General features: G+C 41.2%; 2 protein-coding genes and 2 long non-coding RNA genes across 6 annotated transcripts in view; 3 read left to right on the top strand and 1 right to left on the bottom strand.

Annotated features, from left to right (window-relative positions):
* LOC309344461 overlaps window positions 1-24,599 on the top strand; it is a 124,311-nt gene continuing 99,712 nt past the window's right edge. Inside the window, exon 1 of the long non-coding RNA XR_014157746.1 lies at window positions 1-43. This is a non-coding gene — a long non-coding RNA (uncharacterized lncRNA). The remainder of the gene's footprint in view (window positions 44-24,599) is intronic.
* On the top strand, window positions 1,440-5,311 carry LAMTOR5 (late endosomal/lysosomal adaptor, MAPK and MTOR activator 5). The gene is made up of 4 exons (XM_081866584.1): window positions 1,440-1,547; window positions 1,710-1,771; window positions 3,516-3,633; window positions 4,968-5,311. The coding sequence occupies exons 1-4, from the start codon at window positions 1,513-1,515 to the stop codon at window positions 5,026-5,028; spliced, it is 276 nt and encodes a 91-aa protein (XP_081722710.1). The 5' UTR covers window positions 1,440-1,512; the 3' UTR covers window positions 5,029-5,311.
* On the top strand, window positions 5,456-22,150 carry SLC16A4 (solute carrier family 16 member 4; the record flags this gene model as incomplete). The annotated part of the gene is made up of 8 exons (XM_081866582.1): window positions 5,456-9,258; window positions 10,536-10,668; window positions 11,537-11,680; window positions 12,333-12,494; window positions 13,046-13,606; window positions 15,370-15,581; window positions 16,991-17,084; window positions 22,023-22,150. Exons 1-8 carry the CDS (start codon window positions 9,148-9,150, stop codon window positions 22,148-22,150), a joined length of 1,545 nt encoding a protein of 514 aa, XP_081722708.1. The 5' UTR covers window positions 5,456-9,147.
* Window positions 14,169-24,599, bottom strand: part of LOC309344311 — a 23,534-nt gene continuing 13,103 nt past the window's right edge. Inside the window, exons 1-4 of one of the 3 annotated variants that reach the window (XR_014157680.1) lie at window positions 20,052-22,028; window positions 16,464-18,111; window positions 15,480-15,578; window positions 14,169-14,868 (exon numbers count right to left, since the gene is read on the bottom strand). This is a non-coding gene — a long non-coding RNA (uncharacterized lncRNA). Of the gene's footprint in view, window positions 14,869-15,479; window positions 15,579-16,463; window positions 18,112-20,051; window positions 22,773-24,174; window positions 24,255-24,599 lie in introns of those variants that run through there. The other 2 variants (XR_014157681.1, XR_014157679.1) reach the window with 2 other exon arrangements.

Genomic DNA, 24,599 nt, shown 5'->3' with positions numbered 1-24,599 from the left:
TTGCCCCGGGTGCTGACAACCCACGCTACGCCACTGATGCATGGTGTGTTTTTGTGTGTGTGCATGGAGCTGTTTAAGACAAGAGTTCCCTATTCAAACTATTATCTGCACTTTTAAGTGAATATGGATCTAAGAACGTTCTGTTTCATTATCTCTGTGCTGATATAGTGTCCGTAAAGGGGATCCAAATAGCTTCACAGCCACCACTTCTCAGAGCACTACCTCATCCCACTTGCCATCCTTAGTAAATACTGGCCTCCTTTACACGGGGGTTGTAATGATTGTTGGGGATTTGCATGCTTGAAATCTGCTATAAAAACACAAATTTCCAATATATATCATTAGAAGAATCAGCAGGACCGGATTTAGGTTTGATGAGGCCCCAAGCTACTGAAGGTAATGGGGCCCTTTATATGTCCAGCTGTCCTTTGTCAACAACAAATTGTCACTGTTTTATTTGTGTTGAATATATACTATATGGCAGGGGTTCCCAAACTTTTTTCAAAGAAGGCCAGATTTGATGAAGTGAGCATGCATGAGGGCCGACCAAAAGTTCTTGACATTTGACATTTTTTTTAGGATTGAAGTTGTTGAACTTTTTGGGAAACTTTACCCCAGAAAATAAACTACCACGGGGGCCAGATTAACATAGTTGTCAACGTTTTCCTTTTTTTAAAGGGAAATTCCCTTATTCCGAATAGAATTCCTCACAATAAAAAGGAAAAGTTGACAGCTATGTGTATGCGGGTTAAACCAACTGGCAGGACGGATTAAGCCCCCCCCCCCGACAGATGTTGGACATGTCTGCTATATGTATGGACCTAATAGGTATTTAAAGCCATTTGCACATAACAAAATATGTATTTTATCAAAATAATTGTTGAACTGAAATACAATTAAGAAGAAGAATATTAATAGTGAAATACTTTTAAATTTTTGGTGGGGCCCTAAGCTATAGCTTGTTTAGCTTATACGCACTGAGTATCAGCCACCTGGCCTGAAACAGATAAAAAAATATAATCTGTTTACAGCTCTCTACTTTGGGGCTTAAGAATCTTTCCTACATTTTCCAGCCACTCCCCTTTCCTGAGAGTAAAATCCTTTAAATCTGCACGCCTGGTGTCAGGGTCTGGCCTCCGTTTTATTGATGTGAGCGGATTTTGGGCGACAACACTTGCCCGAAAAAACAGGATAAAAATAAACAGGCTCGTAAATAAAGAAGGACTGTGGTATGAAGTTCAGTGGCACTCCGTTACTAAACATGTTCTTTGGGAAATAAGCTCCGCGGATGGACCTCCTCCTAAAAGGAAAAGGAAGGACCCTTCACCCCCTTGTGATTCGTGAGAGCCGAGCCGGCGTTTAAACACTTGCGGCCCCATCAGCTAACGCTTCGCCTCCAGGAATTCTGACCCTGATGAGCCACCGTACCAGCCCCTTGCCATCATGTGATTACAAGTCAGCTGACAAAAAACACCACTCCCGCATGCGGAAGTGATCGCGGTGCTCGGCAAGATGGAGGGGGCGTTGGAGCATCATTTAGAAGACACGTAGGTGCTGGGGGGTGGGGAGGGATACGGGCGGGCCTTCTCCCTTTTGCCAAAGGGCCGTCGGAGGAGTCGTGGGGCGGCGGGGAGGGTGACGCGGCTCTTTCCTCGGGTGCATCCGGTACAGTAGCAGTCGCTGATCTCTGCTGTTTCCTCCTCCGTTAGAATGAAGAACCCCTCCATTGCAGGAGTCCTGTGCACCGATTCCCAGGGCCTCAACTTGGGCTGTAAGTAACGCTGACACCTTGTTATCGCATGTTCCCATGACGTCCAAGATGCTGCCTGTTTTTAAAAAATAGCTTGCTACCCCCTTAAAGATCCCTTGCCTTCCTCTGTGGTTCTCCCTCAACTTGTTCTCTCCTCTCGTCTCCTCCTAGTGTCAGACCAAGGTAGAGCTCTTCAAGCACCTAGCCTGGTCTCTTATTGAATTTATGAGATACACTTATTGGGTAAGAGGAGAAACCCAGATGGTTTCTTTACCAAAATGCTACGCTTGTCCACAACTAGGAACTTAGTGGGATGGCTGGTGTTAGGTGCAGTGCTTTTTTTCTGGGGGTACGCATACCCCTAAACATTTTGTGAATCTAAGTTTGGCCTCATTGAGGGGCAGTATTTCAATATGAGTAGGAAAATGAGAGTACCCCTAAACATTTTTTAAAGAAAAAAAGCACTGGTTGGGTGTATGTGCATAACAGTTACCTATGTAGCTGAAAAGCAAAGTCAGATTGGTAGTTATAGCATTAACAGCAAAGAGAGTCAAATAAGAGACCTCCTATTGCTTGCTTATGTGGTAGTTGCATTGCTATCTAGACAACTTGTACAACTTAATACAATCTCCTTGTATTGCACGGTTCTAAAGTGCACAGCTATAGTGAATGACTTTAGATCAGCCAGCTAGCTTCAAGTAAATCAGTAATGGATGCTCCTGTATCTTCTGAACACTTCTATTTAAGATTTGTGAAGGCTTGACAAATTAAAACGTACTGCTAGTTAATAATCACTAACCCAACACAGCTACAAAATTCTTGCTATTAGTTTTCTTTAAAGGTGACCTGTAAAAGTGATGACACAGGGATCACTTTGGCAAGGCAGGGACTTAGTTCTCCTCCTCTCAATTCAGCTCATTTATGCCTTAACCCCCTATGCACACGCTCTTCACTTTCTTACGCAACAACACTAACAGATCTTGCATATCATCTTTCTTCCTCAAGTGGCTCTGTTTCTTAAGGCTGCCTCTATAAAATCTCTGTGTCCTAGAAAACTTGACAGATGTTCCTTATGTCTGAGACCTTCTTGGCCTTCACTTAACCATTCCCTAGCAGCTGTAAACAAGTCAGACTGTCAGATAGTGGTCAGGCAGGGGGAAAAGGAAATATGGGGAAAGGGTGCTAAAATGGGATATGGAATGGGAGTGAGGAAGAAGGGCAGAAGAAATAGGAAAGGAATAGTTATTTGGGTTTTTAAAATATTTTTTATTTGGAAAAAAATATTTGCCCATTAGGGTAAATTGCATCAGGAAATTTTTGTTGCCTTAGAGAGTGATGCAACTTAGTATGTTTATTTTACATATATTAAGTAAACAAAGCTTTTAAAAAACCCTCAGTACTTTCAGATTTTTTGTCTCAGTACTTTCATATATTTAATTTGAAATATTTGATGGGGAAATTAAGAGCCCATTTAATGTGGTTTAAATGTTATATTGTGTAAAAAATATTCATAAAAATGTGAAATGCTAGCACTTGGATGATTGCCTGAAAAACATCAATTATTACTTTGTAACTGCCAAGCTTCCATAATACTGCAATTGGCATCCATTCTTTATTATTTTCAGTTTATGGAATTGAAAATTCTCTGGTTAAGGACTACATTTGGTTTCCCCCTTTTCAGTCAGCATTTTTTGTTTTGCATCCCTGAACTGACCACATCCTGTATGTCTTTACTCATTTTAAATGATAAACCATTGTCTTCTAGGTCGTGGTACCCTCTCAGATGAACATGCAGGTGTGATATCTGTTCTAGCCCAGCAAGCAGCCAAACTGACATCTGATCCAACAGATATTCCTGTAGTGTGCCTCGAATCAGATACTGGGTATGTGTATTTGGAGCTATTACTTCCTTTACTTAAGACAAATTAACTGACATGACAGGCCCATTGCTTAAGTTGCCTTCTCATATGGATAAATTGGTTAATCCTTACTGCTCTCTGGGTTCTGTCTTCCATGTGCATGGTAACTTGTTTGGAAAGAACAGCTTCAATTTCTGATCTTTAGTTCTTGGAATTTGAGCCAACTTGCAAAAGTACTCTTAAGAGTGAAGAAGACACAAAGATCTTAACTAGCCTCAGTTAATGTGTTTTGCCATCAGGCTTTCAGTGTAGCTGGGAAGTAGGTTATTGTTCTTCCTACTTTTCTTAGCTATAGTGCTGCACCCTCCTTTGATCATATTGCATGTTGCATGTTGATCATATTGCATGTTGTCCTTGTAGTTTCCCCTCTGCTATGGAATAATTTGCTCTCTTCTGCTAATGGGTTGTGGCAAACATAAGAGGAAATAGGATCATCTGTTTAGGATGCGGATTTCATGGAATAAATTGAAAGATTCTTCCTTGGTGCATGTGGCTTCACTGACTTTGGAGTTCTGTAGGATTAATTTTAAGCTTTAAACATATACTTATTGCAGCCTTGTAAATTCACTTCCCAGTAACTAGTCTGCCTGGGGCTGGCAGGTGTGAAGAGCTGCATTCTGTGTTGGGCACTGATGAGGGATGGAGTGTACCATCCCTCCTCTGCCAGTTCACTCAGTTGCCTGCATGAAATGGGTACCAGGCTAGTTCACAAATATAAGGCTGGTTTAAGCCTTATTTTAAGTGTTAGGTTTCTTGTAAGCAGGGGTGTGCTTCCAAGCCTTGTCCCCTCCAGCATGCCACCATGACCACATTTGGAGCCTTCCATGAATTTGAAGGTGAAGGTCTGAGATGGGAAGCTTCTACTTATGGAGTCTCCCTGTGGATTTAGATCTCCAGTTGCACAGGACTTTAAACTGTGTGTGTGTGGAGCCTCAAATTGAAGGGCTCTAAAGATAGTGATGCACCCCAACTCCCATGTTGGTTAACATGTGAGTAGAGCCAATGCCCAAATAGGGCACTGATAAGGTTTACAAGGAAAAAAGGTTTAATAAATAATTCTGGGTTTAAAGTCTACCTGATTTTGCTAATATTTGAAATAATGGCAATTAAAGGGGTGTCATCAAAATGTCTATAGCTGTATTACTAATGATGACAAGTGAAGAGTAGCTATGTGTAATATGAAAAGCAACAGATCTAAAGGCAGCAACAGTGGGCTGCAGTTATTTTGGTTAACAGTTGGGACTTGTTTCATTCTATGAAAGTGGTGTGTTTAAAAACAAACCTTCTGTTTCTTTCAGCAATATCATGATCCAGAAGCATGATGGCATCACAGTAGCAGTACACAAAATGGCATCTTAACCTTATGCATCCACAATACTCCTTGCTCTTCGACATTTATGCACCTTTGTGGACTACTCTTCTACAGATTAATACAGGTTGAATATCCAGTATCACTAGGTAGAACCTAGCTGGATTGGACTGTAAACATTCTCCCAAGTTGGTATGGAATCTTAATTGCTCTGAACTTGTGCCATTTCATATTATCATGTGTGGAATGTTTTCCTGTTACATGGCTGGGGAGAGCACCTTGCCAGGTGGCCCCAATACTCAATAAATAAATAAACAAACAAACTAGAACACACTGCTTGTTCACTACCGTTTGACTTAATGTTGTTTTATTTGGTGTGTCTAGCCAGGCAATGACATTCACTTGTCTTAAGAAAATGCAGTTGTTTGGTATACTGAGCTTCCTTCTATGTACAAAACTAACAATCACATATTTAAAAGGGACTTGACCATAATAGTTGCATGACTAATGAGACAAACTGTTTTGTGTCATCTGCTTGTTAGCTGATGGCAGTGTATTAGCTACCATCTGTAAAGCTCTCTCTTCTGAGTTTCTTGAATTCCACTAGCTGATCAAGAGATACACACAGGGTTGATAGTAAACCTGGCTATTTCATGAATCAGGGATAGCTCAGTCAGTAGAGCATGGGACTCTCAGAGTTGCAGGTTCAAGCTCCACGGGCAAACGATTCCTGCATTGCAGGACGTTGGACCAGACGATCCTCGCGGTCCCTTCCAGCTCTACAATTCTTGATTTTATGTTCTAATTCCAGAGACCTATACATCTAGCATTTAGGATATCCTAAGAACGAACAAATCTGAATCCCCTCTGGAGTCCTGAGGACCAATACATTTCAGACCAAACTCTGCCATAGGTTAACTCATGGAAAGTGTTAATAGAGCCAGAAGCTTAACTCTAAAAAAGGCACATGACTACAGTGTGTAAGAAAATAGTGTAGGGACTCATGTCAAGTGTGGAATGTGGGGTTTGTGCTCATCAGAACACTATCTCAAGTACAACCTAATCCTAGGATGAAGGGCAGCAGGATAGCCACGACACATAACAGAATCCTTTTCAATCTAGCTTCCATCCCAGTTGAAGTAAAATGTATTAGCTGCTCTAGCAGATTACTATGCCAGAAAATACAAGATGAAGGTGATCCTGTTGATTCTCCTTTCAACTTCTCCTTATTAACCATATTTTCCTGGACCATCTGTCTGGGTTTGGATTCGAAGCTGTCCAGATTGTTCCTACCTGGTAGGGAGGTTCTGGAAAGTGGGTCCCTTGTGGCAGTTGTGTGGAGTATGCCAAGGTTCATTACCCTCTGCCCCATTTCCCTTTTTAATCTAATCGAGTGTTTCCCAAATCTGCCTGGGTCTCCAGCTATTTTGGGACTACAACTCCCATCATCCCTGACCACTGGTCCTGCTAGCTAGGGATGATGGGAGGGCCAAGTTTGGAAAACACTGATCTAATTCATGTGAAGTAGTTGACATTCTACACAGGCTCCTTGCTGTTGAGCCTCTGATAGCTGCTTCTGCAGTTTCAAATCATACTCTACAAGCCTGAGTAAGGATCTTTACCCTATAAAACCGATTATTTGAATAATATGAGCATTCTATCATATGCCTGTACCTGCTTTGAGATGTAATTATAAAATATGCACAGAATCCATACATACCTTGCTCTCTCTCTACAAGAAATTATTGTTTAGTAGATGACATACTTATACCTGTGTAGTTGAGAGAGAACATGCTCCCTGTTTAGAATATGGTGCTGTTTATCTATATTCCTTTTACGTATGCATCTCTGCTCATTGTGCAAGTGTTGTGGTGGAAAGGGAATGAAATGGTAGCAACAGTACCATCTAAAGGTGGTTACTAATGAGTATATCAAAACAATTATATGATTAAATGCCTTACCTTGTGCATCATACACTGCATGAAAAATACAATCCAACTTGTATTTTGGATGTAACTGCTGTAAAATGAAGTGTTTACCCCAGGGGGATAAATCTTAATCAAATTTCTGTAGTTTTTATTTTAAAAAAACAAAAACACATTTCTAACCTAGAATACTTGAATAAAGAAATTTATTTTTATGGATACTTGTTTAAAGAAGGAAATATCACATATTCCTCAAGATGAAAACCAACCTACCTTTTCATGTGCTAGGGAATATTTTTTATTGTGTAATCTAAAAATCAAATAAATTCATGCCAATGGTGGTATGCTGAGCTATTTCTTTAAAAATAATAATAATTCAAAGTGAGCCAGGACAAGGGCTTTACCTCCAGGGGCACTGGCTCAATCCACTTGTAGGAAAAAAGACATTGTTTTCGCCAATGATATCAAGACTCTTATAATCAGGGTACAGAGGGCTTCCTCTGAAGCTAGGTTTCAGCTGCTGACCTTCAAACATGCAGGGTTTCTTATTTTAAAGGTACAACGGAGCCATTAAGAGGAAATGGCCAGTGTTTTGACCTGTCACGGTTATTTTGCAATTATTTACTTTCATACCAAAGAACATTGCATAACTAGTCCAAACACACATTTCCTAGTAGGGGTACTGGCACTGTAGGTTCTCTTTATAGCTTCTACAGGTGCAGGCAGGCATTTAAAATGGAACACTGAACAAAAGGGAGCACTCAGTCAGTGGAGCATGAGACTCTTAATCTCAGGATTGTGCCCTATGTTGGGCAAAAGATTCCTGCATTGCAGGAGGTTGAACAGGGGTCAGCAAACTTTCAGCAGGGGGCTGGTCCACTGTCCCTCAGACCTTGTGGGGGGCCAGACTATATTTTGAGAAAAAAAATTGAATGAATTCCTATGCCCCACAACAGAGGTCAGCAACCTTTTTCAGTCGTGGGCCAGTCCACCATCCCTCAAAACATGTGGTGGGCCGGACTATATTTTTGGGGGGTGGGGGGAGGAAATGAATGAATTCCTATGCCCCACAAATAAGCCAGAGATGCATTTTAAATAAAAGCACACATTCTACTCATGTAAAAACACCAGGCAGGCCCCACAAATAACCCAGAGATGCATTTGAAATAAAAGGACACATTCTACTGATGTAAAAACACGCTAATTCCCAGACCGTCCATGGGCTGGATTGAGAAGGCGATTGGGATGGATCTGGCCCCCAGGCCTTAGTTTGCCTACTCATGAACTAGATGACCCTTGTGGTCCCTTCCGACTCCACAATTCAGTATAAATGAATCCTGCCTTGCTCCTGAACCCTCTAGCAGGAAGGAATTAAGAATGTGGGAGGCATGGCCAGGCTCCTGCCTCTGCTGTTAGCGCACCTTGGTTGGGAGAGGGACCTGAGCAGGGGAAGCTAATAAATAAGCAGGGCCTAGTAGAAGTTAGCTGATGCAGCAAGCAGTTGCTTAAAAAGCCTGTGCAGAAGAACAGCAACTGATTCTTGTCCTCTTCAACAAGCCGCCTTTTCAGGTGCTGGGGCTGTTCCTTAAACTAATGCCTACTGGATGCCTGAATTTTTTGCTCACCAGGTGTATGCTGAAATCAAGAGTTGAGACCAAAGCACAATTAATATGAAAGGGAAACCTGGAGTTTGAATTAAAAAGCATGCAAGACATGCTAGAGCCCAGGCTTCAGCAAAGCACTATGGAGACAAGCCTTTTTGTGTTATTTCCTGCCCAGGATGTACTAGGGTCAATTCAGAAGCCTTTTCCCTGAGAGGCAGCAGTTGTGTGACTCACAATACAGGACAGTTTCTGACATTTACTTCCGAGGCTTCCCTTGTCAAGCAGAAGGATCTTGCTGCAAAAGTCTTAGCTGATAAAAATACCCCTTAACTGCCACAGAGCTTTAAAAAAACAAAACCACTCTGATTTTTTTTCCTTTTAATTTTGAAGCAGTCAAAAACAACTAGGAAGGCAGTAAAATTAAGAGGTCCATCTTGTTCACTAGGGTGATACCACCGTTTTAGTGTTTAAAAACATTGGGTTAATGTTTAAGTTGAAAAACTGCAGACCGTGTTAAAGCAGCAATGGCAGCTTTTATTTTGAGGGTTTGTCAGCAATGTGGACTATTATCTTTTGGGTGTAAGAGCCCTTTAACAAAGTCAATTGCAGCTACTTGCTGGAGCTCAAATCTGCAGCAGGAATGGAGAGAACAGAGGGTGAGCCAGAAGCTGAAGAAAGCACCAAACAACACGACGGTGCAGAAGCTCCCGATGGAGGCTGGGGGTGGATGATTATGCTTAACTTTTTTCTGGTAAGTAAGAATTGTAACAAAGTCTGTGGAGGTTTGGTTATGGAACATTGGAAGCTCCCTTATACCGGGCCAGTTCAGTATTCTCTACACTGACTGGCAGAGGCTCTCCAGGGTTTCAGGCAGGAGACACAAGGGATTGAACCTGAGATTGTCTGCATGGGAGACTAATGCTCTGCCACTGAGCTACAGTCCTTCACCTTTATGTATATTGCATTTTACGTAAAAAAAATGAGGGTATTTGCACAGGGAATGAGGTCCACACATGAAATAAGACCTTACTGTCGACTTTTCTGGGGTTTCTTAACCCTCCCCACAAATTTAAGGGGGTGCAGGGAGTACATAGGGGCAGTGTTCCATTGCACAGGTGGACTTTGTTCCATGCATGCAACCACTTAGTTGAATGCCACTCTGTACATTTTCAGAAGCCACAGAATAAAACTGGGGGCAGCGGGGAACGACAGAATTTGAATGCTCAACCCCCCAAAACATATTAATAGCCAAGAAGAGAAACATTAAGGGGAGGGGTGCACGCCATGAGATTAAATCTCCCACCTAACATTTTACAACCACAGAGTGGTGGGGGAGACCTCAGACCCAGCAGGGGTCCCAATGTTGCCTGTGAGACATTTCCCCAGACCAGACCCATCTAGCCCACACTGGACAACCTATGTAGGCAGGTAAAGACATGGCTGAAAAGGAGCAACATTGAGCTTAAAAGTCTGCTCCCAATTGCTCCTTGGCAAGTAGGGCTCCCTTTCAGTGCTGGTCTGCACTGACAGGGCTCTCTTACTAAAGCCATTCCCAGTAAGAACTCTCCCCCTTGGGAACTTCCTTGGCAGCCTATGAGACACTTTCAATACTCATGCATAACAAAAATTCCCTTTCAATTTGCCAGGATGGAACTAAACCACAAGCTGCAAATCTGTGTCTTTCAATGCTTGCTTCAAAGCCATAAATTGAGCACAATGGATGGGTCAGGGAATGAGAAGTGGAGAGTTGGGAGGGATGTTGCACCATCCATCCCTCTCTTCCCAGGCTACTTTTTCTCCTAGGTCAGCTAATTTCTGGACTTGGGAAATCTCAGTGGAGTTCAGCACCATTTCATTTAGTTTCCTATCAACGGTGATTGATCCAAAGTTAAAAGCCATCACAAATTTGCCCAGGGAATCAGAGGTGTTATTCTAAAAATGGAAAATGCTACATTCTGTAGGGCAGGGACAAGTGGGAGCAGGCAATACATGTGCTTCAATTTTACTGGATGTTTTGTTTCTTTTAAGGTAAATGTATCTACAATGGGAACAGCGAAAAACTTTGCCATTTTCTTTGTGGCCTTTCAAGAGCATGTTGGCGGTTCTTCCGAACAAATCAGCTGGATTGGCTCTATCATGTCCTCACTTCGATTCCTAGCAGGTTAGCACAAATACGGTTGAATATGACTTGGTGAAGACATACTGTATTTGAAGAAACACTTTAAGTGGTGCTTTTTACACATGTACGGCATTTGTTTGCTGTACCATGGGTTGCTTACAATACAAAAGAAAAGCCTAAGTAACTACTGTCATTAACCTATGTATACAGCCATCCTGAAAACACTTGAAAGCTTATAAGCATCTAAGACCAGGATGTAAGAACAGACAATGTGTAAATTACTGTTTAGTATAGATGCACATCGATGGCATCCATGTGTCAATATGGTGGCAAAATTCAGGTTTAGGGGAACTACTTTGTTTTTTCCTTGAACCCTAAAGGTCTCCCCAGTGGAGCAAGGAAGGACATAAACTGCTGCTAGTCTCCCACAAATTGCCCAGAGATAAACCAGTAGATCCCAGACCACCTTTGGGCCACCCCTGATGTAGCGGATAGTGCCAGACTTAAAATGGGGACACCTGCACTGAAATCTTCACGCTGCCCACAGAACTTACTGGATTAATCACTGTCTGTCAGCCTCATCTATCTCACATAGGATAGAAAGGGGAAATGCCATGCATACGACTCTGAACTCCCTGGAGAAAAGAGGATACACATGTGATAAGTAACTCCACTAATATTAAGGACTACTCTCATCAGCCATGTTGAAGCAAGTTTTTTTTTCCAGCTCTGTTTAGGCAACAGAAAACATTCTCCTGACAGCTCTATTATAGAGTTTCCAAAAGTTAAGCATATGCCAGGTTCAATATTCCCTAAAACTGGCAAAAATGCCTACCTCCAAGTCTCTCCTTCTGCCAGTTGTACCCCTTTCCCCAAGCCACCATGAAGCTGTTTTTCTTCTCTGTTGCAGCACCACTGGTAACCGTAGTATGTGAAATTATAGGAGAACGACCAGCATCAGTGATTGGGGCTTGCCTGGTTGGCATTGGTTGTCTTATCAGCATATTGGCCACAAACATCCCCTTTCTTTGTGTGTCTATGGGATTCCTGACAGGTGAGCGTACCTTGACCATATGTTTAAAAATCAGCCACAGTAACAGAAAAGTCTAACTGGAAATAGAAAAACTGAGTAACAGTCAGGCTAATGTTGGGGGGGGGGGGCTTTTGTTTATTTTTTGCAAAGGCCTTCCCCACCAGAATGAATAATGGTCTCCCTGCACTGCTGAGACACAGGGCCCAATTTAGAAAAAGTTAAGGGAGGTACTCTACCTGTTGGGCTACTGGAGGCACCTACAGGCAAGTGCCCCCTTTCATTCATATGTGCCCGGTAGGTAGACAAAAATGTTTTGTTGCACATACCCTCCCCTAAAAAGAAGAAGAAGAAGAAGAATTACATTGAAGAAGGTGAGAAAGACATCATCTGGAGTTCTTTTTGTCAGCTCTTAAGATTACTTTTGAAATTGAAAATATATATATATATATATATATATATATATATATATATATGCTTATTAAAATATAAAGATGTTACATTTTGGGCTGTATTCAACAAAATAGTTCCACTCGCTCAATGACTTGAGCCTGTACGACAGAAGCTTCCCTCCCTCTCCTTTCGTTATGTGGCACCCAAATCTAGGGTTGCCTACCACCCTTCGGATGGGCCCAGAAGAAGGAGCATCTTTCTTATGTGTTTCTTTTCATTTTAGGATTGGGTTTTGCTAGCTTGTATCAGGTAGCAGCTGTGATGATTGTCAAGTACTTCAAGAAACGCCTGGCTCTAGCCAATGCAATCGGCCGTTCAGGAATGGGACTGAGTGTTATACTCACACCATTTGTTCAAGTCCTGATAGAAACGTATGGATGGCAAGGTTGGTAGCTTTCACTTCCCACATTTCATTGTAATTACCACCTTATGTGTATCGGCTCTGAGAGTGGGAAAGGGGAGTGCAACCCTGCTACTCTTATTCAATCTCTCAGTGGCTTTTTATACTATTGACCATGGTATCTTCCTAGTCAGGAAGGCACTTTATTAGTAGATTCATTCCCACCTGCACAGTCAAGTCTAGAGAGTAGCACTGACAGAGTGTGCTTTGCTCCTTAAAGGAACAAGTGCATAGCTTTGGGGTACTCCTGTGTACATCTTTGTCATTCAAGGCCCAAATCATCTCCGTACCAGGAAAACCTTTTGAAAGTGGAAGAAGACTCCTTGGGGAGTCCTGGGAAGGAAGTAGAAAAGCCTCTGATATCTTGCCTTAAAGAAAGCCAATTCTCCCAGCATGACTGAAAATTAACTTATTTTAGACCCTCTGAAAGTCTCCAAAAGTTCCTTCAGAGGGGGTGCTAATAAAATTTATTAACATTTCTATTTCCCTGTTATTGCAGCAGAATGTCACATCTCAATCTCTGTCTCATCATTTAGGTGCCCTACTGATATATGGTGGTGTGATGTTGAACCTTGTTCCTTCTAGCATGCTACTACGACCGATTAACATGATGAAAAAGAAAGTTGTAAGTATTAAACATGAAGACAAACAAACACCTGTGCACCTAAAAATTGCAGAGACCACTGAAGACAGCCAAGATAAAATTGGCACCACAGAACCGAACAGATCAGATCCCCTCGATCATGAATGCATCAGTATGAACAATCTACAGCATGTTGGACTACAATTAGCCCCAGAAAACGACAAGTGTTCTGAAGTGCCAGAGAACGGGAGCCACAAAAACAAACATCCCAATCGGAATGGTAATCAAAACTGCTTTCCAACAAAGAAGGAGGGAAATTCCAAGCCGCAGCCTTTTTCTTGCAAGCAATGCCATGTTGATTTTTCCCAGCTAAAAAACCCTTTCTTCTACATTTTCACATGGTCTTTTCTCTTCAGCCAGCTAGCCTACTTTATCCCCACTTTCCACCTTGCAGCCAGAGCTAAAACACTGGGCATCGAGCCAATGGATACTGCTTACATCATTTCAATGGCTGGTAAGAAAAACTCAACTTTTAAAGTGGCTTTCTTAAGATCTCTGCATGACAGCTTCACTAATAATTCACTTTGGGTGAAGAGAAACTAATTCCTGTAGAAAAGAAATGTAACACTGCTTATGGTTCAACATACAACTCTATTAAAAAACAACAACCCAAAGACCTGTTGTTTTTAAGTATGAAATCAAAATATTAGTTATAAAAAGATCTCATAGCAATACAAGAAAGGATAAAAAAAATTACAACACAACAGAAATGATCCTGGGAAAAATTGAATATGATTTTGGATTAATAAATAGCTCCCTAGAAACATTGACACTGGTGTGCTGCAGCCATCAAGAATGTAAAAGAGTGTTGTTAATAGTAAATACAGTACACTGAATAATGGGATATATCTCATCTCTTTGTCTCAAATGTGTGTTTTATATGCCAACTGGTGTGTTTAATCTGCCACCTCATCTATTTTTTAAAATGTGTCTTAATCAACTTCTAAGTAAATTGTTCTGAAAAGAATCTGTTCCCCTCCCCATTTGATATTTGTATTATGAAATAAGAAACAAACTCCAGTAATTAAAAAGACTTTATTAAATGAAGCCATTGTCTCCCATTGTAAGACAATGATACATAATAGGGATCAGCAAGTAGAAGTTCCAAGCCCAAAGCCAGTCACCCACCCAAAATACTCCTCTTCCCTCCAATCTGAAATTTGCCAACCAAAGGCCAAGAGTGGCATATGAAGGGAGTAACATCTGTGGCAAATGTACTTGTCAGCAAGCAATTTTGAGAAGTAGGAGTTGGAGACTTGGGCCCTAACCCAGCAATTGCATGCAACTAAGTGACTGTTTTAAGAAAGCTAGTTACTGAGCAGGGATACAAATATGAGCCATGCAGACTGAAGGTAATGGCAAATGGCCATAATTTCAAATGTGCAAACTTTCTCTTAACAAAAAAAAAAAAAAAACACAAAGAAACTGGCTGCATATATACATGTAACCTTCTACATAAACAAGTTTGCTAGACTGCAGCCAGTATACTTTGTTGTAAAATGAAAGGAGGGGAAAAGACAGCCAGGGCTTTGAAAATATTTTTAGTATTTGTTCATAATCTATTTCACAAATGGCATATAACAATCTGGAAATTCCTGAGACTCCCCCCCCATGGGTAGATTACCAGGATATCACTGTTGGCAACTAGTAGTGATGGAATACAAAATTCTAATGGATGGCACTTACCTTTCAATTAAGCAGATCAACAAATTAGTCCTGAACAAAAACAAAAACAATCAATGTGAGCCACTGATGTTTTCATAAGAATACCAAGTAGTAAGCTAAATTAGAAGTGGCATAAAAAAGACAGAAAGTTTCCTGAGCTGTTTTTATTTTATTTTGGGAGGATATTTTAAAATTGCACAAATAAATACAACCGAGCTATCCTCAATTTTATTGACAAATTAGAAAGATTCTTCTGACAATAATTAATGCATGTTCTTCACTGTTCTTTAAATCAAAAGCCTTTTTTAAAAAAAACAAATTAGATCTCGGCAAGGAAATATTAAAGAAATAAAAGGTAGTAAAATGACATTCTTTTTTTTCATGTAAACTGCCACCAACCTCTGGGCTTGAAATTTTGAATTTTCACATGTATTTTACAGAAATAAAAGAAGGGTACAAACTCTTTCCTTTCTGACCTTTTATCTGCGTTTTTCAAAGCTTCTACTACATAAATTCTGTTTGAAAATTCATTATTTTTCTGCTTCCCTTTAGGTATAACAGAGACAGTCAGCCTTTTGCTCTCTGGTTGGATTGCAGATCAGAACTGGATCAAGAAGTATCATTACCACAAGATGTACCTCATTTTTTGTGGTGTCACTAACCTGCTGTGTCCTCTTGCTACAACCTTCCCATTACTTATGACCTATTCTGTAGGCTTTGCCATTTTCAGTGGTGGATACCTGGCTCTGATACTTCCTGTACTGGTAAGCAGAAGAAAGCAATTAATTATCAAAAGGCTAATAGCAAAGCAATCCAGAATTATTATAAAGCACAGACCATCCAAAACTTTCACCTACTTCAGTACACAGAGGATAAACCAGAAAATTAAAAATGCTTTGAACATGATATACCTGAGGCTCCATTTATACATAGGAACATGAGAGAGAAAACCTTACAGATGCTCTGAAGATCTATTTGATTGAACCCAATGCATTTTGAGTCTGCGATTCTTCCTTCAAAGCATTAAATAAACAAGTCTTCTGTACAGCCTCAGAACCAAACTACATATGACTTTTATCACATTTTGGAAAGTGTGCTTAATTGAACCCCTTTGACTTGAGGGGGGGGGTCAGTTGTAGGGCTCTGATATGAAACATTCTCCCAGTCTAGATTGCCCTCTCCTCTCCTCTCCCTGCTGAAAATCGTCCCCTTCCTATTCATCCCCTCTAATTTCAGATTGATTAAACCTGTGGTAGCCAATCTTTTTAGCAAGCATGTCACAGGTCTAAAATATGAGACTGTTCCATTCTACTGCAAGCTACATACATTTATAGTCCACTGTGCCTTGGGTTGGTTTGACCTCATATACTGAGCTGGGGAGAATGCAGTGGTACAACACTGGATAAACAGGGAGGAGTAGAGATATGACTCTAGTCTAGGTATGGGGAACTTCCAACTCACAGAACAATTTGACCCTAATTTGCTCTGTGCAGTCATTTTCCCCAAACCTCACCCACCTGATATTATACATGGGGCCAGGAGTGTGGGATAGGTAAACATATGGTTGTGATCTGGAACTTAAAGTGTGCTTGCTGACAGGAAGCTCATTTGAAGTTGTACGTCTGCTGCATGTGTAGTTTATGTACCTGTAAATGGACATTTTTCTTCTGTAGACTGGCCTTGTAGATAGCTTTGCCTGTCTGCGGCAGAAAAGTCTCCATCTGTAGGTGCAGTTTGAATCCAAACAGAATCTGCAAATGAAAAAAGTGAGACTCACTGTGGGCACCAAGAAGCTCATTGGGGCTGACAGTGAGCTCTTTTGAAGTTGTCACCTGACATTACCATAAGGGAGTCAGGTGTCAAAGTAGACCTTGGGGTATGTGAAGGGTCAGGATGTAGCCCTCTGGGTGGAAAAGGTTTGTCACCACCACTCAAGTCTATGCCAGAGAAAGACCCATGTTCCTATCACATCACATAAGCCTCTACTGGCTGTGCCGGAGATTGGTCACCTATGGCTTAATTGCAGAGGCTACATGGTTTATTTTTATTATTAACTTTAAAAATGTATTTCTAAACATGCAAATGAAGGGAACATGCAAACTGTTTTCAAAATGGGGGACAATGTGTTGAAAATATTTATAAAATATATAAATAACACTGATTGCTTCAACAGGTAGAGTTTGTAGGAGCCTCCAGATTCCACAGTGCTTTGGGACATGCCTCATTCATTGCTGGCCTTGCAGTCCTCGCTGGACCTCCTATTGCAGGTAACTTAAAACAACCTCTTCCTTCCATTGAAAGAGTGCTAGAATTCCTTTCTTGTCAAAAGCAAGGCTGAGTAAAATCTGTATCCAACAAGGTTACTGCACAAACTGAATGACCTCCACTCATGCCACAGAACTTCCCTTCCCTCTCCTCCTCCAGCTGCTTCCCCTCCACATCCCCCGATATCTGCTCTGATTCCCCCCCCCAGCAGATTTGAAAGGGTACAGGGAGTCCACTAGGAGAGGAGAAGGAAGGGAAAGTTCAGTTGCACGAGTGTTAAGCTGTTCCACTCACACAATGACTTCACTGGATTTAACCACAATTCCATATTGGGTTTTCCCCTCCAAAACACTATCAACCTATTTAAGGACTTTCATTCATTTTATAGTAAAAGTCAGCACACAAAAAAAGTTTTCCTTAACCCTGTTCAAGGTGTATGTGGAAAAGGAAAATAAAGCATGCATTTGTGTTTTTAATCCTTCCTCTTGCCTGTGGGGTACAAGCTCTCTAGAAGGGAGGGGGGGGGAATCCTTAGGAATTAACAGTAAACTGTTGCCCACCCACAAGGGAAACAAGCAGCAGCAACTGTGTAGCACCATCTGTTTAAATGTTAAACAATCTCATATCCTTCCACTTCCTCCGTTTCCCTTTTGTCTATTGTAAAGCCCCTTGAGAAAGCAACCTCTCCTCACCTTTGTGAAACGCCAGGTACATGGATAATGCAATATAAATAAGGAAAAATATTGCTCACGGTTGCTGCAGGCTGGGCATTTGCCTCCTACCTTCTTTCTTCACAGCCCTGGCCCTCTCTCGCTCTCACGGTCTTCCCTAGACTGTCTTTTCCAGGGGTGGTCAGAGTAGTGTCCTCTGGGTGTTGAGCTGCAGCTCCCATCGTCACTGATCACTGGCCACACTGGCTGAGGCTGATAGGAGTTGGGAGTTCAACAACGTCTGGAGGGAATCGTGTTGATTATCCCCATGGACTAGCCTTTTCCCTACTTTGTCTTTCCCTTTTCTGTGTAGAGTCCTCTGAAATAGAATTAATGGGCACATTAGGATAAATTATAATCATGGAATAAGGCCCTAAATCCCGCCTCACAGCCCCATGTGATAAAGTGTTCCTTTGCCTCATTCCCCTGGAAAAAAATTAATACATCTCTAGCATGTAACTGACACACCAGTAAAAGGAACATATGTAGCTGTTAGCCAAGCAAGTTGCAGCAGCATAGGAAGCAGCCAGGAACAAAATGACAGATAATCCAGAAAAGCTGGGGGGGGGGGGGAATAACCTCTCTATTCAGACATTGACAGTTCAAAATCCCTTGCATGCCTATTGAGATGTAAGCCCCACTGAATTCAATGAGGCTGGAATCCTTTTTTAAAAAAGGAGAATGGAAGGCAAACAAACTTTCAAATCTGCTTTCCTGCTAGGTCTTGCCAGCAAGGTGAGAGAAAAAGTGGAGGAGCACTCTCACTGTGCCAGCTATAGGGCTGACAGTTTCCTCCCTAGATTGAAAGGGTGTCAGGGGACTAAAAAGGATTTGGATCCAATTTTTCCCTTGGTTTGCTCCCAAAACCCTGCAGTGATTTCCAGAGCAGCAAGAAGTAGGCACCCCATGTTGGCTCTCCCTTTCTGCCCTCACAGGGACTAGAGGAATACAAGGCCCCTTTTCTGTGACATTCAATGTACTTCACTTGCTTGATTTTTAAGGTGGTACAGACCCATTCAAAACCAGAAATACAATTTTCCAAAAGGTTATAAAGTCCCACGAACGCTACACCAGATTATAGAAACCTTGTTGTGTCATCTCTAAATAGAAAGTAAACAATTATCTGGGGCAATGGACTATCAGAAAATGCTCTGGAAACCTGTTGGAGGGCATTGCAACCTAACAAATATACACACTTAATGATGTCACAGCACCACACACCAAGTGAGATTTAGCAAAAGGACCAAATACAAGAGAAAACAAAGGCACCTCGTTGCCCTCTGAGCAGCCTGCATGTGATAGAGGGAGAAAGAGAAAGGGGGAGGGGAAGAAAAGAGAAAATAAATCCCATTTGCCCAGGCAACCAGCCAATATTGGCTTGTCCTGTAACACTGGCAAATTTCATTGCCAACTAGGAGAGACTTTCACCTCAAGCTGTCTTTAGTCCTACATGACTGGGTGAGAATGTGGATGGGGAAGCACACCTACAACCCCACATTCACATTCCTGGAACTGGGTAGTTTCATATTTCCTGTGGTAGTGTTCGTGTTGTGGAACCACGTGCCCTCTGAGTTCAGGAAAATGCCAAAGTTAATGTCATTTTGGCAACTTCTAAAAACACATTTGTGCTCCCAGGCCTTTGCTTGTGCTCATCTCCAGGAAGCTGCTATGCCTTTTAACTCTGTCCCGAGTTGCCTGCTTTGTGTGTGATTTTAGTCTTCAATCTGTTTTTCAAAATGGCTAGATGTTGCCTCAGGACTTATGTAGCTGGCAGAACTGAAAACATAATATGGAAGTTGAAAGGATGGCCAAATCCCTTCAGTAATCTTGGAGCTTGTTTAAAACCACTGTAACAGAAACTCAGATAAAATGTTCATTCCCTTTCTAACCTGTGGCATACAAGTCCAACAGGCTACTAGCATGGGTAAACAACAGTGTGAAGAAAAAGGCAACTTGGTGCCCTCCAAATGTTGTTAACTACAACACCCACCATCCCTGAACATTGGCCATGCTGCCTGGGGCTGATGGGAGCTCTAGTCCAGTAGCAACTGAAGGGTACTACACTGGCTACCTGCACTTTTAAAAGCGAAAGACTTGCTCTAATGAGGAAAATAAAGAACACAAGGTTGGGGCGGGGGAATCAAGTAACAAGAAAGCAAACAATTAAAGCAATGAAGAGGAAACTCCTAAAGGCATGAGCTGAGCAAAACATGTATTAAATGCAGCAGGTGCAGGAAACCAACCAGGGAGACACAGTACCTTAATGAAAGGCGTAAAAAAATTACTGAATGAGGGAGACTGCAGAGGCTAAACAGAATCTTTGCATCACTAGTCACTGTGGTAGTAGTTGCAGAGAGATCCAAATCAGAATCTATTGTTATCCTGGAGGGCATCTGTATTGGTGCTTTGCCAATACTGGCATCAAAGGAAGATGTTTAAAGCTAACTGACAAATTACAAATTAACAAGTCACTGGAGCGCAACCCAGTCACATTACCTGAGAGTTCTTAAAAGAAAGAACATGAAATTACTGAACACGTACATATTGGTCACTGATAGTACTCCTTTTACTAGCACTTTCAAGGTGACTAATTTTGTGTGTGTGTGTGTGTGTGTGTGAGAGAGAGAGAGAGAGAGAGAGAGAGAGAGAGAGAGAGAATATCAAGTTAAAAGACTAAAATCAATTAGAATTATTTGGGTCAAAAGCAGCAGATAGGAGAAATCATACAGCCATTATAGTGTCACAAAAGGCAAAGTAAACTTAGCTTGAGATAAGGGGGTGATCTGAACTGCTAACATGGCTAAAGAACAGGAAGGCGAGAGTAGTTCTCACAATGGAGCAGTAGGGTTCTCAAAGGATGTGTGTTGAGGCCAATGCTATTTAACTTCATAAACCTGGAGCCAAGGGTGAGCAATGGAGCTGTCAGGACTGTGGATAACACAAAATTACTCAGAGTAGTGAAACACAGGTTGCGATGAACTCTAGAAAGATCTCTCTAAACTGGGCGAATGACTAACAGAAGAATAGCAAAGGCAATTCTGAGTTAGTGCAAAACTTCTTATACACAGCAATGGGGTCTTAACTGAAACTAATGAGGGAAAAATGCATTTGCTTGAGTGCACAGCTCACTGAAAATGTCAGCTCAGGACACAGTAGCAATAAAACATGAAATATTATTAGGAGAAGAACTAAAACAGTCACTGTCTCTCTCTTTGGTATAAATCTAGTGTGGCAGCATTTGCATTATTGTGTACAATTCAAAAAGGACTGGAAGGGGTACAAAGAACAACAACTGAAATGATAGGGGGCTGGATAAATTTCCCTAAAATAAAGATTTAAGGCTTTAAGGTGTTTTAGTTTGGTGGGAGAAGTTGACTATGGTGTGGCATAAAAGGTTTATAAAATTATGCATGGTGTAGAGGAAGTTGATAAAAAAGTAATTATTTCATGGAGTCAATCAGAAAAATGGACACACAGTAGATTCAGAAGGGAGTACTCTTTCACATAACGGGTAAGACTGCAATCCTACGCACACTTTCCTGGAAAAAAGCCCCATGAAACACAGTAAGACTTATTTCCAAAGTAAACCAGCATAGAACTGCACAGAAAAACTAGATTCATAAAACTCCATCAGCAACTATTAGCCTTGATAGCTAAATGGAGCCTGCCTCTGAATGCCAATTGGCCCCTGAATGGAGTAGATCTACTTGTATGTGGAAGCACCCGTGAATGGAAATCTGTATAAACAGTCCTCCACTGGGAGTTCATTTCAGAATACCTTGAAACAGACATGTATTCCAGTGAAGAAAAAAAGAGTGGGCCCTCTGGTGGCACATTTTAAGAACACCTTGGCAGAGGACAAAAATATTGCTCAGAGGAAAACTGGTAGAGTTACTTAAAAAAGGCCACAGGGATTTATTTATTTGTATGTATAGTACACCAATCAGATATCACAAAGAGCATATCTCATCTGATTGCTGTGTGGCCAGACTGGTGTTTGTTTCATGCTCCAAAATGTATTGTACAACAAATGCTTTGGGTGGGACAAAATTAATCTTGAGTATTGTACTGTGGACGTCTATAGTCTTGCAGAATAAACATTTAAACTCTCATCTGTTTTCCTTGGCCCTTCTATATAAGCTCTGCAATAGTAATGTTGAGGGGAAATGAAGTGATATTCAACTGAAATATCAAAAACTTAAGTAACTGAACTCTGATTCCCTCCTACAGGTTGGCTACATGATTACACTCAGACATATGCTTACTCCTTCATTTTTGCGGGCAGCTGTTACCTTGTTTCTTCCCTTTCACTATTCCTTGCACCGGTAGCCCAAAAATGGAGGCAAGAAAAAAGCTGAACTGACTACATAAGCAAGCAAAATTCTGCAGCAATTGGAAGAAGCCATATCATGTAACATTTATAACAGTTTGTCGACTATGTAATAAAAAGAAATAAATTAAAGGACTTTTCCAAAAGATATCCTTTTGAAGGATATCCTGGTATCCTTAAGGATATCCTGGTATCCTTAACAAAACAGTGTGATAGTAAATTTATATACTATGAAAACTGAAATTAAGTATACCTTCAAATCCTGAACATACAACTGAATGCCTCTGCCATAAACCGACTTTTTAACACCTTGTTAGGTACAAACAAAATTGCAAGAAACATTTTTAATAGCCAAGTCTAACAAGCCTGGTATCCCATGCCTTCCCAATGTCCCAAAACACAGAAAAAGCTAACTCACCTCTGAAGGTCCAAATACTAGCAACCTAAAAGTGTGAAAGAGGTCACTACTTAAAGAGTAAGCAGAAAACCCAAGGAGGAAAAGCTGCTTAAGGGGATGAAAGACATTTAACAGCAAATGCCCCCCTCCCGCCTCCGAAAGTGAATTCCATTTCAACAGTAATTTGCGAAATACAAACTGTCTTCAGAATCTGGACAGAAGACAACACTGCTGGCTCTCACTACACCGTCTCCTAGAAAGGATTAGAGAGTAAGTTAACCATAGGCATCAAGTTTTAAATTTTATCAAGTACCATATATTGGTGCAACAGACCTTTTCATTACAGAATATGGTATATTGGCCTTTTAGGTTATGTTAAAAGTGGTTTAATGGGGGGGGGGATAATAGTTTGAGAATGAACAAGCTTCCATATGTAAACCTGTAATTCTATATGCTACAGGAAAGCATCTTTTCCTATACTCAAAAGGAAACAAGGGCCAGAAAAAGATCAACGATCACGTCACTTCTGATGACCTACAGGGGCTATCACACAAAATGAACAAGGAAATCTCTCAACAGTCCCCTTAACTTGTTTAGTTCACAGGTTACAAATGCCCAGAGTCATTTCTGATCATCACACACATGTTTTGCTGCATGTATATAAACACACAAATCACCACTTCTTGGCATATACTTAAGACTGAGACACACGTTTCGTATTCTATGGGAAGGGACCATAGCTCAGAAGTGAAGCACATGCTTTTCATGCAGAAGGTCTAGATTCAATACCTCACATTTCAAATGTTAAAAGTAAAAAAGTAGGTGATTCAGTGGCAGGGGAAATCTCTGCCTAAGACACTACCAATCAGAGCACACAGCACAAGGCATCAGGGACAAAAGTATCACCTGGTGTGAGGTAGTTTCCTACCTATCAGTAGCAGTGATTATAAAATGTAAAAATTCTTATATCAAATATAAATCCATGTTCTTTCATGTAGGAAGTTTGTAACACGTCAAGTGGCTCCATGTGAGAACACTTTTTCCAGGCAGCAAGAATGAAGTATCCACTTGCTAATCACCCCTGTGAATACCCCACCAGCAAATACCCACTTGATGGCAACAATGGAATATCTATCCTTGTACATAATGCTGCTACTCAAATGGAATGGGATGCACAGAGAGAATTACCATTTGTATTTAACTTCATGCAGGCATTTAAAACTTCCTAGCCATGAGGGTGAACTGACCAAAATGTGAGGTATTAAATGTGAGGTATTAAACCCTGTAAGGTGGCACAAGCCAATAATATGGTGCATATTTTAGCAGGCAACTCCAGCTAAAAATCTAATGTTTCCCTACAGTGGCTTGTCACACACTTGACAATCTGCTTTCCCAGTTCCAGACACTAGTTTTATCACGGCCAAGTGGATCACCATTCATGATGGGTGGGCTGGATTTGACTTGCGAAGTCTTTCACTGTACAGCCTGGTAACAGACAGCACTATAATAGATGGCCTGCTGATCTTAGTTTCATTTGAGTTGGACTGATTAACTATGCTACTACAGATGTTTCAGTAAAATAATGGAACGTGATGAACAGAGAAACATGCAAATCCAACCAAGATACGAAGGAAATTGGGATCATTCATATTTACCTAGACTTGACACTTTGCAGTTAAGTTTGCAGGCCAGATCTGAAGGTGCTTCTACTAAATAGAGGTAGAGTGGTGTTGAACTGCAGACAAAAAGATATAGAAGGGAACCCCATCACCAGCAATCCCAAGTTGAGCAGACCTGTCCAGCAAAGAGGAACAATTCCTGATATGTACCATCTGTATAGACAGTTTCACAAGGACACCAAAACAGATATCCATTTTATCCCATCAGTGGGCTGCTACCATGTTTACTAGAAATATATGTTCCAGGGAAATGCACTGATTCCAGATTTTCAACATCAGCATGGCAATGTGAAAACTAATTAGGCCAAAAATCTCGCTTTATCTCAAAAGCATCCTATACCTGCCACCTAAACATTAAGTCGCACTAAGATGGCAAAAGCAGTCTAGTTTCTGTTGTTCAT

This window comes from Podarcis erhardii (assembly GCF_964252035.2).
Source record: "Podarcis erhardii genome assembly, chromosome: 6".
Taxonomy (NCBI): Eukaryota; Metazoa; Chordata; class Lepidosauria; order Squamata; family Lacertidae; genus Podarcis; species Podarcis erhardii.
Note: the sequence above shows the minus strand (reverse complement) of the source record. Positions and strands in the feature narration are given on the sequence as shown.

Excerpts from the sequence above, each read along its gene's own strand:
- LAMTOR5 (XM_081866584.1), top strand. The coding sequence starts at position 1,513 with ATGGAGGGGGCGTTGGAGCATCATTTAGAAGACAC. Across the intron at positions 1,548-1,709 it reads GAGCATCATTTAGAAGACAC|AATGAAGAACCCCTCCATTG; the intron begins GTAGGTGCTGGG and ends CTCCTCCGTTAG. Across the intron at positions 3,634-4,967 it reads TGCCTCGAATCAGATACTGG|CAATATCATGATCCAGAAGC; the intron begins GTATGTGTATTT and ends TGTTTCTTTCAG.